This window comes from Sphaeramia orbicularis, chromosome 4 (genome assembly GCF_902148855.1).
Source record: "Sphaeramia orbicularis chromosome 4, fSphaOr1.1, whole genome shotgun sequence".
NCBI classification, from domain to species: Eukaryota; Metazoa; Chordata; class Actinopteri; order Kurtiformes; family Apogonidae; genus Sphaeramia; species Sphaeramia orbicularis.
In genome coordinates, this window is record NC_043960.1 from 37,449,153 (window position 1) to 37,463,854 (window position 14,702).

The 14,702-nt window shown below is 39.3% G+C and overlaps 1 protein-coding gene across 1 annotated transcript; it reads right to left on the reverse strand.

The window, feature by feature from the left end:
* Nucleotides 1–432: 432 nt before the first annotated feature.
* rorca (RAR-related orphan receptor C a) lies at nucleotides 433–14,450 on the reverse strand. The gene is made up of 10 exons (XM_030133219.1): nucleotides 14,102–14,450; nucleotides 8,110–8,195; nucleotides 7,672–7,813; nucleotides 7,090–7,530; nucleotides 6,888–7,009; nucleotides 6,111–6,243; nucleotides 4,838–4,945; nucleotides 4,567–4,677; nucleotides 3,950–4,062; nucleotides 433–3,837 (listed from the first exon to the last, which is right to left on the reverse strand). The coding sequence occupies exons 1-10, from the start codon at nucleotides 14,106–14,108 to the stop codon at nucleotides 3,676–3,678; spliced, it is 1,425 nt and encodes a 474-aa protein (XP_029989079.1). The 5' UTR covers nucleotides 14,109–14,450; the 3' UTR covers nucleotides 433–3,675.
* Between the last annotated feature and the right edge of the window lie 252 nt (nucleotides 14,451–14,702).

Here is a 14,702-nt window from a genome sequence, read left to right on the forward strand (position 1 = left end):
GATGTGATTAGTCTGTGTTTTATCTTATTCTGCTGCTTGCAATACACTTGTTTTGTTACCAGGAACTAAAATGTCATAATTGATCCTGTGGTGTCCCTGAAAATCACAACTACTCTTTAAGTGATGCTGAAAATAACTGCATGCACCGACATGAGGATATCCTTATCCCCTGCTTTTATCTAGAATGGAACAATAAATACACAAGGTGGTAAATACAAAAAAACCCCCTTTTTTTCTTAATGTTCCTGTATGAATATGTAGCCGAACAATGCAATAAAAGCAAGACATGTTAAATAATGTAATTAATATTAAATAAAGTAAAATTAACATGTGATAAATGTATTATTTAGCTAAAACCAGCAACATTGGATTAACCATCAGCAACATTTTGGAGGTTTTTTATGGAAATAATATTAGGGAAAGCCACAACGTAATTGTAAAAAGCCTTTTATTACATTCTTAAATCCACATATTTTAACACCACTGTGCAATAACACTTGACTGTGTTAATAACCTCTTGGGCTTTATATCCATGACATATCATAAATTATTTTTTATTAAAATCTATATCGATTCAATAATAATCTTAAAATAGAATGAAAATATCATAAACAGAAGGATCATGACAAAAGAGAAACTTTCAAGGATACATCTTTAAAAACGCTCTTTAAAAAAAAATAGAATTACATCTCTCCAAGACAAAAAGGACACTAAACTGATGAGAAAAAAAAGACATACAAGGATACAAATTAAGAAGCAAAAGATCACAACAAAACCAACACAAGATTCAGAGATTATAATCCATCTTTTATATTTATTTTTTTTTAAATTTTTTTTTAATTTACTACATTTGTTTTTTTCATATCCTATTTAATCTATGACTCAAACTCAAAAGTCTTGCAATAATGATATCAGACATGGGTAAAATCTTTGATACTTCTGTAATCAAACATTCACAAGAACATGTACTGTACACAGTGATCAAGGTTTAAGGTCTTCTATGTTGGTGCAAGGTGTCCTGCTAGCCAGACTAACTGCAGACACTGTAGGACAGAGAGCCCAGCTATCTCCCTGAGTAACTCTACACAGAAATGTAAGTGCAGATCGAAGGTACTGCTGCCCCCTGGACAGCTTTTAGGCCTGCAAAACTATAAAGTGTACGTTTCAACAGACATGTCTAACATTCTTGGATTCAATACACAAAGTAGTGCACTTTGTTACAATCTTGTGCCTCACAGAGTCACATGGCCATGAGAGTTTTTCTGTAGGAGTTGGCTGGATATTTGGTAAAATATATAGTGTATGAAAATAGATTTTTTTTTTCTGTTGTAAGGTTAACTGTGTGTCTATGCTGGAGTGCTTCTGTAAGTATTAACTGAAATACATGGCAATAAAGGCCAAACATGTTTAACAAAACAATGGGAAAGACATTATTGCACAATCCCACCATGCCACTGTCTTAAGTACCCAGAAGAGGGTTCGTCCTCTTCACACTGTGAGAGAAAGTGTATATGGCGAAAAGCACTGTCCCAGCAGTGCAAAGCAAACCTGGCAGAAATATTACATAGAACTAGACATCTGCATTGTGATTGTCGTATTATGCTTCAGATAGAAATAACTGCAATTTCTCTAGTAGCTTCTTGACTTTTTACAGAAATGTAATAGCGAACGCTTCCCTACTTCGAAGAAAAATCTTGTGAATGCACTCTCAGGTTACTTCAGAGACTTCACAAAGATCTGTATCTATGTAGGGCTTCCTGGACCTAAAGGCGCTCAAGTGACAGAAAAGCAGTAACAGAAAATGTGTTTTGCGTAACTAGATCACGCTTTTCAGTTTGCTTTTGCCTGTTGTTTCAAGAGCATAAGAAATATACTACATTTCACAATAGTTTCACTGGCCTTGAGATTTTTGCTACTAAATGATGAATTAAAAAAGCATCCTAGTATAAATGCAGAAATACTAACTCAGGGGGGTAGCTGTTGGCTCTGTCAACCCTTTGCTGTGCTATGTAGTGTTAAAGAAGGTGAGGTAGTAAGGGAGTGGGGAAAAAGGAATAGAGGATTTATTTCTCCAATCAGAACAGCTCGGCTGCCTGCAACAGCCCAGTCTGCTGACCCTGAAGCGGTGAGAGTTGGCGCAGACAGTAAATCCTCTCTAACTGATACCTAAGGAGCATAAATAACACCATCATACACTCTCCATTCTGCTTTTCATGCATCCATGTAGGCGGAAATGTTTTTGAATCTCACGTTCTGACAGCTTTTCAAATTTTTTTTGACAGTTTTCTTTTTTTTCAGACTCCCAAAGTCTTTTGAACTTGCTGGTTGTTTTTGAGGAATGGTTCTCTTCTGAGAAAGAGGAGGAGGAGGAGGAGGAGGAGGAGGAAGGGGCCGACTTGTCCCCCTTCCAGTAGCTCCTCCTTGAGAACACACATCCCCTGTGGTCAGCTTCCCAGCACCTTGTTCAAATAGCTTATCTACAAGGAGGGTGTAACTAGCATTTCACAGATGGCAGTTTGAGTGCGAACCCGTAAAATCCTGTGCCAGAAGTTCATTTTGGATTCTAATGAGGACTTTTAAGTGCTAATTATCTGCTAGATATTCTTTACAGCAACATCTATCTTTCCATCCCTTAACTCCAAAATATGGGTAGGGAGCACAGGCACTACGTAACTTCCCCCTCACTCTGTATGAATTCACACCTGCTCTTATCTTACATGATTATATAGGTGTTTATATATATATATATATAAAAAAAGGAACATCTGAAAATACTTTCACAGTACCTCTGTGATTCTTCACTCCTTCTCTAAGTGGCATTTGCAAAGGGAAAGGGTAAATAGGACTGAGGTCATTGATTGCATAAAAAAAATTAAGAGCTATCTCATCAGTGTCTGAGGGTGTGCTAAGAAAAAAAATAAAAAATATATATATATATATATATATATAGATCAGCATAAGTGCTAGGTTTTGTGCTGTTTGTGCAAGAGCTTATAGTTACAGGGTGGCAGACACTCTGAATTTTTGCCCATGAATCACACAGTTTAAAACCATGTCTGTTTGTGAGTTTGATCGTGGTCCCTTTCAACAGTTTGTTCATATGTTACAAAACTGCAAAATATGGGCGCTGCCAAAAGATTGAATAAAACGTGGTGGTACTAGACTGACAGCTGAGATGAGCGTTGTTACTGCAAATCTCTAAAAAGGTAGGTGAGGATTTTAAGGAGGTACATTCTATATCAAGCTTAGGGCTGAGCTGAACGGTAAAGGGGACAAGGGGGGTACATTCAACAGTAGCTTAGAGGAACTGAGAGAACAGTAAAAGTCAAATTTATTTTAAAAAGGAATTCAAAGGTTTAGAAAAATATTTTAGAGAGTACAAATCATGTAGGCTACTCTTCTAGTTCCATAAAAGAGGTAACATGCACTGAGTATCCAGCAGCAGTTCCTGTAGTGTTAACGCTGGAGCTGAATGGACTGGCTTGCAGGGCAGTGTAAGCTACTCCACAGGGATGGGAGTTCAGGTGAGGTGAGAGAAGTGTGTCCTAAAGTGTAGCGTGCAGGATTGTCATTGAGCTGCTGGTTGGTTTTGCCTCAGCTGGTTGCCACATTTTTATCTCCCTACACCTCAATTGTCTCTATTTTAATCACCCTAATAAGCTACTGTAAATGGTGCTAACCCTCTGTGGAGTCTGGGAAGGTGATTTCACTGCCAAAAACCTCCCTATACAGAGGAGGAAAGGTATATGCTGTCTCGGGGTGAACCAGGCGGAAAAACTCCAGTTTGTCGATGTGGAGGTTGCAAATAGACTTCATTACAGGAAGTTTAGACACCATCTAGAGGGAAAATGCAGAAGAGGAGGAGGTGTTACTACAGTTAACGTCTTAGCAGTAAAGCAGCTGTACAAAGCATTTACATTTTAATCCAAGTATCATAATGGGCTTGCACCTTTGCTAGTTTCTCCTCGGAGGCTCCATCTTTCTGTAAGCAGCGCTGCAGAGCCACATAGACTTTCTCCTGCAGCTTCTGAATCTTCTGGATATCTGTGAGCCAGAGTCGGTCTGAGGAAGAGGATGGTGTCAGTAATATTATCATGTTTCCAATACATCCCGTATTGATAGAGCTCACAATGTAATAGAGATGCAAAAAAACGTAACATGACATGCTCTAAATGACAAATTGTTGTGAAGACAGTTTAGTTAAGAGATTTCCCCTGTGATGGTTTAATGATATGTTTAGTTGTCTGTTAGCTTTTGAGCAAACAACTGACAACAGTTAGTTATTCATAATCGTTCCTGCTTTTGCAGTTCCATTGGCACCAGATGAACTGATTTACTCACTGTGCACCAAAGTTGTTCACCAACCTTTGGTATCGCTTGTAAACATTTATGCTTACAATCCTCAAACTACAAGCCAACAACATTATGCAACCGAAAACAAGACGTACAGACTATAAACAAGTTTATGACTGTAAATATTTCAATACACACTACAGCCAATGGGAATCTAACTTATCTTACTTAATATGAAGATAGATGCGTCTATTTTGAGTAATCTAATCTCACCTGGTGAAAGCAGCACAGCAGCACTGAAGAGAGCCATCTCCTCCTCTGACATCTGTATACGACTCAGGCTTTTAGCTAAATCGAAAACTGCATTCACAAGGTCATCACAGCCTGCGGGGAATGAGATGAAAATCATAATCAAAACATAAACTACTAAGTGTAATGATGTTGATACTGATTCACTTTGGATTAAACTAATGGAAAGTCTCTTTAAATTTATGTTCATCATGAGTAAGTCGTCCATAGAGAGAGAGCTGATGTGTTGACTCACCCAGAGCTTTGAAAAGCTGAGGACTGGCAAACTTTCCATCGAAAAGCATTGTGTTATTAATGGGGTTATAGGCCCGGCACATACGGATCAGAAGAACATCCATGCAGCCTGATAACACACAAAAAAAATACAAAAAACAAACTTTAGGACCAAATGATATTTATGAGGTTACAACATCAACTTTTCTTTGGATGAAAGGGTAACAGAAGGAAGGGAAGGACAGTCAATTAAATCTTATCTTAATGTTATTCATAGTATATGGTGAAAATATTTTTCCCCTGAATGATGCAGATAAAGAAAACATTCTCATCTTTCAATGACAGAAGGTTTCTTTTGACATTCATTCAAACTGAAAAATAATTCACACTTTTAATAGCATCCATCTATTTATAATGCAGTAGGATGTTAGATACTGATTAAATGTGCTGATTTCTCTTATGTACAGGAAGAAATTCTTTGAGAGCACTGGCAGTGTTAATGTTGCTAAAGCAGCTGGAATATTGTCACCTTTACACTTAAAGCTGTGATAGACATACTTAAGTCATACAATGAACCATGTTACTAGGTCAGTGGTTCACTTGTTCACAGGACACAGCGTACGCAATGTTCTGGTTTGCTGACACACCCTTTGTTTGGTTAATCTATGGCTCTACATTGGAATTGTTCTTTCTTTGGTAGTTATAGTGTTATGCAAACAGAAACAGAACAGAACATTACACAGCATTCTAATGGAACTATATAACTATTCTATTGAAGATCGTTAATAAAGATTCTGGGGGTGCACTCCTGTGTCTCTCTCTCTCTCTCTCTCTCTCTCTCATTTTTGTTAACTAATAAGATCCTAAATATGTGCCTATTGTTTGGGATGATCTATTGTTTTGGCTCTCATGGACAGTCTTTCATTTATGTGAAATACTTCAAGAACCAGATCACACACAGTTACAAGTTAGAGGCAGTAAAACAGGTTAAATTTACCTCCAAAATCTGAAAAACTATGCCCTTTTTCTTAAGTCACTTTGAGTGCATGTGATATTTGAACTCTGTTAGACCAACCAACACCTGAGGGTAATATACTTTGCATGCACCTTCTTAAAACAATGGCTCTCATTATCACAGTAGGTTTGCAAAGCACAAACATAAACACGACAGAGTAGGTGCGCTGCTGGAGGCGTACTTCTTGTAAATTCAGCTCTTCACTGTGATTAGACTCAGCACATTATTTAGACCTGATTTCTGGCTGTAGGGTGTGTGTATATTAGTGTCATCCACTGACCTGCTTTGAGGAGGATAATCTGGTCATTTTGACAGAGGTCCATGAAGCCAGTGATGCGCTTGGCGAATTCTACCACATACTGGATTGCGTTGGTGATGTGAATAGCACACTGTTGCCACATCACCTCAGCTGACTGTGAAAGATAGCACGGGATAGAAAGACTTATATAACCACCGCACAATTACACATTATGGTTTTATATGGTTATGCTGGTAAGAGATTTGGTTGTTTGTTTCCACCAAAGTCTGACCTACATTACAACTGATTATAAAGCCACAAAGCTATGGTCCAAAACAAGAGACTGACAACAGAAAAGCCAAGTTGGAAATGTGTCGGAAAAACTGACAATTATTTTCTCTGTCAATTATTCATTATTTTTCTGTTATTGAATTAGTTGTTTGATCACCACAATGTCATAAATGGTTTGCTCCAACCTAAAGACAATCTAAGGCATGGAGGGGTAAAGAAACCAGTAAATATTATAATTTAAGAGGAGCAAATCCAAAAGGATTTATGCATTTAACAAACAACTGATTAATTGAATAATTGTTGCAGGTCTACTAAGACAACAGGTACAATGATTTGCAGTGCAATATTTTTTCCTTTAAGAAGTTTTCTACAGGTTTTACTGGACTAAAATCTGTAGAGACACGGAAAGCATGAAAAGCTATCCTAAACCATATATTTAAAGGTGGCCTTTGAGGAACTGAAACCATTATTTATCCTTTGTAACAGACTTATTCTTGCTTTCTACTGTTACATGTTTGTCACTCATACCTTGATCTGGTAGGAACGTGTCTCTTCTGGGCTGTACAAGGTCCACGCCATCCTCTTCAGCTCCTCTGTGCTGTACTGGCTTGTCTCAATATGGGACTTCACCACACTCTGAGTTATACGCTCTGAAGGGACAAAGTTTTAGGTTATTTTTTTTCTATACTGTGTGCAACTACAATCAGAGCATTGATGGATTCAAACTGACCTATTTCAATCAAACAGCACCCCTCAGGCAGTGGGTTCAGGATGGCATGTGAGAAGAGTCCAGAGTTGTGCAACAGCTGGTATTCATGTTTGATGCTGTGATTGCCATCTACAAAGTCCAAGTTGGTCTGTTCTGGTGAACTTTGAGAGGATGAGCTACTCCCTGCGCTGCTGCCAAGCATGTCCAGGTTACAGTATACTCCGCCTGCATCCTCTGGGGTCAGTGGCAGGTCGAAAAGCAGGCCTTCCGGCAGTGTGGTGATGTCGTCCAGATCACTGAGCGCAGCGCTGGAGCCTCTGCTGTAGGTGCGGCCATGGACGGCCATGTCACTGTTTTCCTCACGGGCACCGATCCCTGCACACTCTTGGGACTGTTGGTGCTTCTGAACCTCTGCATACAGGCTGTCACGCTGCTTTTTGGACATACGACCAAACTTGACCGCTGAGGCACAACGGAAAAAGAGATACAACCAAAATTCAAGAGCTATTCTTCTAGTCAGACATAGTTTATTCACTGTGTTTAGCGAAAGGCTGTGGATGGAAACTCTGTATTAATTAAATATAGATCAATAACTGAACTCACCATCACGGCTCATGCCCAGGGCTAGACACTTCTGCAGCCTGCAGTGCTGACAGCGGTTACGGTTGGTCCGATCAATTAGACAGTTTCTCTGTCGGGAGCAGGAGTACATGGCATTGTTCTGCTGGCTGCGCCGAAAGAAACCCTACACACAAAAACATGCATCAGTAGATTACATGTCATCATCAACATCATCATCATCACTTTATTTTCATAAATGCTACTATGTTGAATGTGGAATTTACAACCTATAAAAGCCAGAAAACAATACATATTCATGCCTATATATACTTTTCACAAGCCCCTTGTTCATTCCATAGTTGAAGAGTGACAATAATGAATTTGCTATTTCTTGTTACTTTATACGCGACACATGAAAAACTGGGAGAAAGGTTCTTAAAACCAATCCATAACTGAAGAGCAGAATGGCTGATATCTTACCTTGCAGCCTTCACAAGTGATGACACCATAGTGAATCCCTGATGATTTGTCCCCACATATCTTACAGGGAATCACTTCTATTTGAGCTGGAGAGGAACAAGAAGAAAAGAGGAGAAAAATAATAAGTGAAACAGATTCAAACATACTGTGCACATTACCTCCTGAAATGAGCTGTCTGAGCAAAAAGGTACAAGAGATTTCCCTCCCCCCAAAATACAGTAATTTCAATAACTGCATTCAACATACAATTTCTGTCTCTCCATTTACAGCAAGTGAGGAGATTTAACCCATCACAATTCTACATAAACAATAAAGATATTATGTATTGAAGAAACACAAATTTGTCAACTGTTCAATTTGTACAATAGAGGCATTTTATGTACACCATATAGGAACATTCAATATTTGTTTTTTAGGCCTATCATGCTAAGGGTCAACAAAAAAAACCCACAGTCATATCAAATAAAGTGGGGAATATTACATAAATCAATATTTACTCTGACTTTATTTAACTCAACCTGGACTTAAACAAGGCAAACACCAGCTTGCAAATTCGTATGACAACACGGTACATAAATCCATGTTCATTCATGGCAGTCTAATAATAATTCAGACTACAGCTTAAAGATAATTTTTATTGTTAGTTAATCTGTTTCCTAAACTCATGACAACATCATGAATGTCTTGTTAGGACCACAAGCCAAAGACATTCACTTCATTGGCATAGAAGAAATAAAGTAGAAAACAGTTCAATTTAAGAAACTGGTACCAGAGAATTTGAACTTTTTCTTTAAAAAAACTACTAAAACTTAAATGTTCAAGGAAATAGTTGATGTATAATAGTTAACTAATTGATTAACCATACTTGCTGCATCTCTAATAATGAGATGTACTTTAATGTCCACCAGGTGAGACTGGATGGTAAAGACCTGAGGTGTCAAAAATATAAGTCATTCTGGAGTCATCAAATGAAACTTTGTCTACATTGTACACCTTGTGCTCATGGTGAAAGCTTGAGCCTTCTTACAGAGGAACAGCCTGTTCTTTTCATTATGTTGTTTATCTAAGTAGCTGGGCCTCCTCAAGCCCAGAATAGCAGGTCAATTGCATTAGCTGAGGCACAGGGTTATAAAGTTTCATGGCTCTCCCTCGCTTTTGCTCCTCCCCCTGGATGAGCCAAACGTTAGCAGGTTAACAGAAACACACTGCCATAATGAACCAGCCAAGGCCTGGAGATACAGTAGCCCATAGGTGCACCGTTACTGTGCAGATTGACTACAGGATTTGATTTGGCTCAGGCTACAGCGTGAACCAATTCCTTAACCACTTTTGTTGGGTCATATGCAGTATTAGGTAACCAGTAAATCGCAGTGATGGCTTCAACTGGCCTTCACAGCTCCTCAGAAAAACTCTGTTTTCTAAAGGGTCTTTTATAAACTACTCATAGCCAACCAATCACATGAGTCACTCTGCGTAGGGAGAGACATGCGTCACACTGAGGCAAAGCAAAAGAGGTTAGCGACTGACATTATCCTGAAAATCTGGACCCCTTGTGCTTTTTTTTTTTTTTTTTTTCCCTAAAGACAATACTCTATCTGTGCTGGATAGGTAACACATTTGAGTATCTTGGTTGGGTAGAATTCCAACTGGCAAATGAAACACAACTGAGAGATATAAATAAATAAAGGGCAATGGAAAAAAAAAACCCTTTCTCCATTGCTGCTTTTATCACTCCCCTCCTGAGCCTCACCCCGCCCTTCAGCCTGTTATATAACTGCCGTCTGGCCGCATTCCACGAACACACTCATTCAAAGGTGGTTGTCTTGGCAACAGTTTGAGATCCTGCCTAACCCTCCTCCGCTCCCATTGGCCGCCGAGTGAGTTACTGTGTCTGTGAGTCGCTGCCTCACCTGCCAGTCAGCTGAGCAGCAGAGTCGCCCACAGAGCAGGAGCTGTTCCACTGACACAGTTTCCCATTCAGCAGAGTGGGAGGTGCTTGCAATGGCAGCCACACAAGAAACACAATCTGGTTTCTTGCAGGTTTTTAAGGTGGAACCAAATCTGATCAGGCTGTAAGTAAAGGAAGGGTGGAGGGTGAAGCCCTCCTTTAAGTTTGGGAGAACAACACTGTAAGATTTGATTACTTTAAGGTGGATGACCAGGTGAAACAGGCAGGGCCAAATTGCCTTGCTGGAGATTTTACAACTTGCATAACATCTGGAAATATTTCCAAACACATAGAGTACAGTAAGCTGCAGCAGGAGAAACAGAAGTTGCTAATAGTAGCCCCTAACTTGTTGCAGCACGTCAAGTATTTGAGTGAAATTTCATCTCTGTTTGAGCTACTCCATAAATCTATTTTTACTCTGGGCCAGTTGGTTGAACAGATATTTCTTCAGCCGTTCTGGCCAAGATCGGTAAATAAATGTTGCATAAATCACAACATTGCAAACACAGATACACTGGTTGGTGTAAGTCACACTAGCCTACAATGTTTTATGTAAATAACAGAATGTAGAACAGTTATTACACTGGTATCAGATAACAGACGCCACCGATGAGTTTTATCATCTTTGTTGCACCACTGGCAAGAACCACAATTCTCTTATTCTCTTTTCATTTCATTTAGGGCATTTCCATGAACATTTATTCTAAGAAAAGTTGTTCTTGCAAAAACAAGAGAATTGCACTGCTGCATGTAAAACTGCTTTTGACATCTGTTAAATGCATTTAGTTTAAGTGTCAGATGATCTCAGACAGGACGTAATCATGCTTGAAAAATCTGAATTATATAACTGCAGCTGACATATACTTGTAATTCAATAATCCTCATTAGTTGTTGCACTGCTCGTATGTCAGTGGGTGACATACTAGAAACTCACTCTTTCGTAATGTTCATTTGTTTATTTTTCCCTTTAATTAAATTTTATGTTTTTGTCTTTTTCATTGTGGAAAATTTGTATTTTGATGTTCACATTTTATGGCCTACCCCAGTTAGAGTCTGCAACCTCAGTCATATTTTATAAATGTTGTGATTTAAAGGTCCTCTGTGTGTCAGTCAGTCAGTGTGTCAGATTGCTCATCTGTTGGTCAGCACTTTTTAATGCTGTAAACCATCTGCAAGAGGACTTTACCTCTCTTCCCAGCTAATCAAACAGAGTCCAAGGTCCTATTTACCTTGCACGTTACATTTACCTGACATACTGTATATTTAACCTACATTTTAAAGTGGTTTGTGGGGCCTGAATAGGAGATTTGACATATTAAATAGTATGTAATATGGCTACCAACAATAGCTGCCTCTGCATGAAAAAATTGCTTTTTTTCTTCTTCAGTTTCTTTCTTCTCCTATGAATGACTTCATATAGGTGTACTATAGGCAGTAACATATGACGTGAGACTCAAAATGGTTAATAAGAAACTGTACAGTAGGATTAAGTAACTACTCAGCAGATGGAGTACTAGTGGAATATAATATGTACTTCAGACCTATTACACCCATCGTCATATATGGTCCTCTTAACTATAGCAACTCTGTTTCCATTGAATTGAGTCATTCAGTGTTCAAGCAGTTCATCTTTTATTCACTGTTCCTGTGATAAACATTGACATAATGAACAACTGGCCTCACATTCTGTGTAACAACTCATGATTAGAGAGAGATAGTGTATTGACTTAAATGTGTTGTTAACGGTGCTCCAAGTCTAAACCCATCTGGGCCTCTGCAACACAAGCAAAACCAGACTGAGGAATTCACTTCACAGCATGTAATTTTGCATGCTGCTTCAAACCACAGGAACATATTTAGGACCATGTAACTGTAATCAGAGTTGTCTTGAACTGAAATCTCTCTTCACGTCTGTTTTGACGTGTTAAGATGTAATTTATCCTTATGCATACTTGTAAAAAGAGATATGGCCTATCAGTCTGACTTTAGCTGAGGGTAAACAAATATTATAGGACTATACTATTTTTTGGAATTCACTGTGTATATTTCCACATGCATAAAACCCACACTTCAAGTCATCTCCACTTGCAAAAAAGCAGAGATCTATACTAACATTTTGACATGTCAGCTGGGTAAAGAGTTAAAGCTTTAGATAAGAGGAATGGAATCTTAACATGCAGTTGTCAAGAGAGAAAGGGCACCTTGACACATACTGTAGCTTGCTGTGAACTTCCCCAAGGCTGCACACTCAACACATCGTGGCTTTGAGCCTGAGCTCAGCACAGCTGCGTCCTTGGAGAGCAGAAAGCTGCCTTTCCTCTTTACAGCTACTGTACTTTTGATCCTGGACTAACTCTACCTCTGTCTTATTATATGGCTTAATCCCTGGATGTCATGAGTCATAATACTGAACGTGTCTTTCTGACATATGTTTTTTTGAGTGTGGTGCAACCTTCAAGTTCAACCAGTTTATACAGCAACTTGTGACAATAAATACTGTATTAACAAGTACAAACAGGTACTTAGGCATTATTTATTGCATCTGGGATCAAAATAGTCTTTAAGTATTAAATGTATAACAATAGTTATTATAATATATCTTTTTAACTCAGTCCAATGTTAAACTAATTCATTATGGAGTGGAAATGACATTGTAAATTATGCAAGATTTTTACACAATCTGATTGAGAAGCCGAGTATGATTGCAGTGGCACACTGTGGTTGATGTAAGTAACCTTAGCTAACAGAGGAAACTGAGCTTAACTCAACCCTGCTGTGCCTCATGGTTAAATGCACACTTGCTGTGCCCATATCCTGCTTGTCATAGCAGTCAGTGTGTGGCTTTGACAGCACCTGACAGTGCCAACCAAAAACATATTATTGTTAATACTGACTAACTTACCAATGTGTTTTAACATTCTGAAATAATTAAATTAAAACTTTTTTGAGTAATAAAAGTAAGGCAGCAGTTTGCCTGTTGCTCTGTGCACAGAAATCTGGCTCTTCTAGTGCAGCTCATTATCTTCTGTATCCGTGTGTATAAAAAGGAGCATTTTCTCCTGACAACAGACTCAGATTATCAAAACTGCCTCAACAGTAATGACGACAGACCATGCACACAGCCCACCGGTCAACACACACACACACACACACACACACACACACATGCAGTAATCCTCAATGACAGAACTAGGTCAATGGAGCACCTCCTCTGCCTCCCTCCACCATCCCCTCCTCCCCAATGCTGACCGCCATGATGGTGGAAAACAAACACACACTGGCAGATCCACTCCACTTACAGTAATATTAATAAAACAAAGTACAACAAAACTCCTGGGATGCATGGGAACATCTTCAGAGGATAGCTTTAAAATAAATAAATACTGTGGAGCAAAAGGCTGCTGTTTCTAATCTCATAATTGCAAAGAGATATAAAAGTAAAGACTAGTCAAATTCAGATGATACATTAGGTGTAAAACTATATAAAGCTCCACTTATACAACATAAACAGTCCCTGCCAACAGCGTTTCGTGTGATTTGACAGCCCCTGATTCACTCCGCTCCCTCCCTCCCCTCTCGCTCTCTTACATAACCGAAGCCGCTCACCGGTGGAATAAAGTAACACAGCTGCAATGCATTCCTCTTGTCACAGGATCAACTAAATAAGAACGCAGAATGATTCGAGTTTCGCACATATCATCCAACGCACTTACGTTTATAGCTATATGGGCGCAAAATAGTTATTTATAAACTTTGACATGGCACACACTAATTTAATTTAGTGAAATACGAAGTAAAGACATATAAATATCTGTAAGGTGATATTAAATTCTAAGTGATTTTCCCAGTTTTCCTGTGTCGTGTGCAGTCCGGTTGTTTTCCCTGCTCGCTCCAGAAGTCCACGCACTTCGGACTTCGGCTTCAAAGCGGCGCCGTCAACACAAACGCCACAAAGTTACTGCTGCACCAGAGTGGAGCAGCTGTCAAAAACACAAAAGAACAACAAATAAAAAAACATCACAAACGAAATAACCCCAAACTCACCTCTCATGTTGACGCTGAAGTCTAGCCAACTCTTCGAGTCATACAACTCCAGGTGCAAATAAAGCCAGAAAACACTGAAAGCGACGCAAACTTACTGGCTCCAAAACGGAGCAGCTGAAAACTGTCACAACAGCAAATCCTCATATGGATTTTCTACCTTTTCTTCAAACTCGCCGACCTGAACATGCAGATAATTCACCGGTGTGTTTCTATTGTTCACTTTCCCGCAGTCTCACGCGCTCTGTTGTGATAAAAACACCTGTAAATCGGTAAAGTAAAGACTCCCGGTCTCCGAGCTCTTCTCTGCTCTGCAGCTCGCTATAACCTAGTTTCGGCGCGTGGACTACACATGATCCTCACCCCGCAGTCCGCCCGCCTCGTGCCCCGTGAGCTGACGCGCGCGCGCGCGCCACCCTCCGCGCGCTTTAAGGAGGCTCTCGCGTGCGTGGGAAAGTGTGGCAGTGTGTCAGTTCAAACCGGCGGTCACACGGCGTGGGAAATATTCATCACAAAAGCACTGTTTCATTTCCAGACACGTCCCCTTTATTTATTAGGAATATTTAATCTATATTTTGTTTAGTACCCATATAATTTTATTATT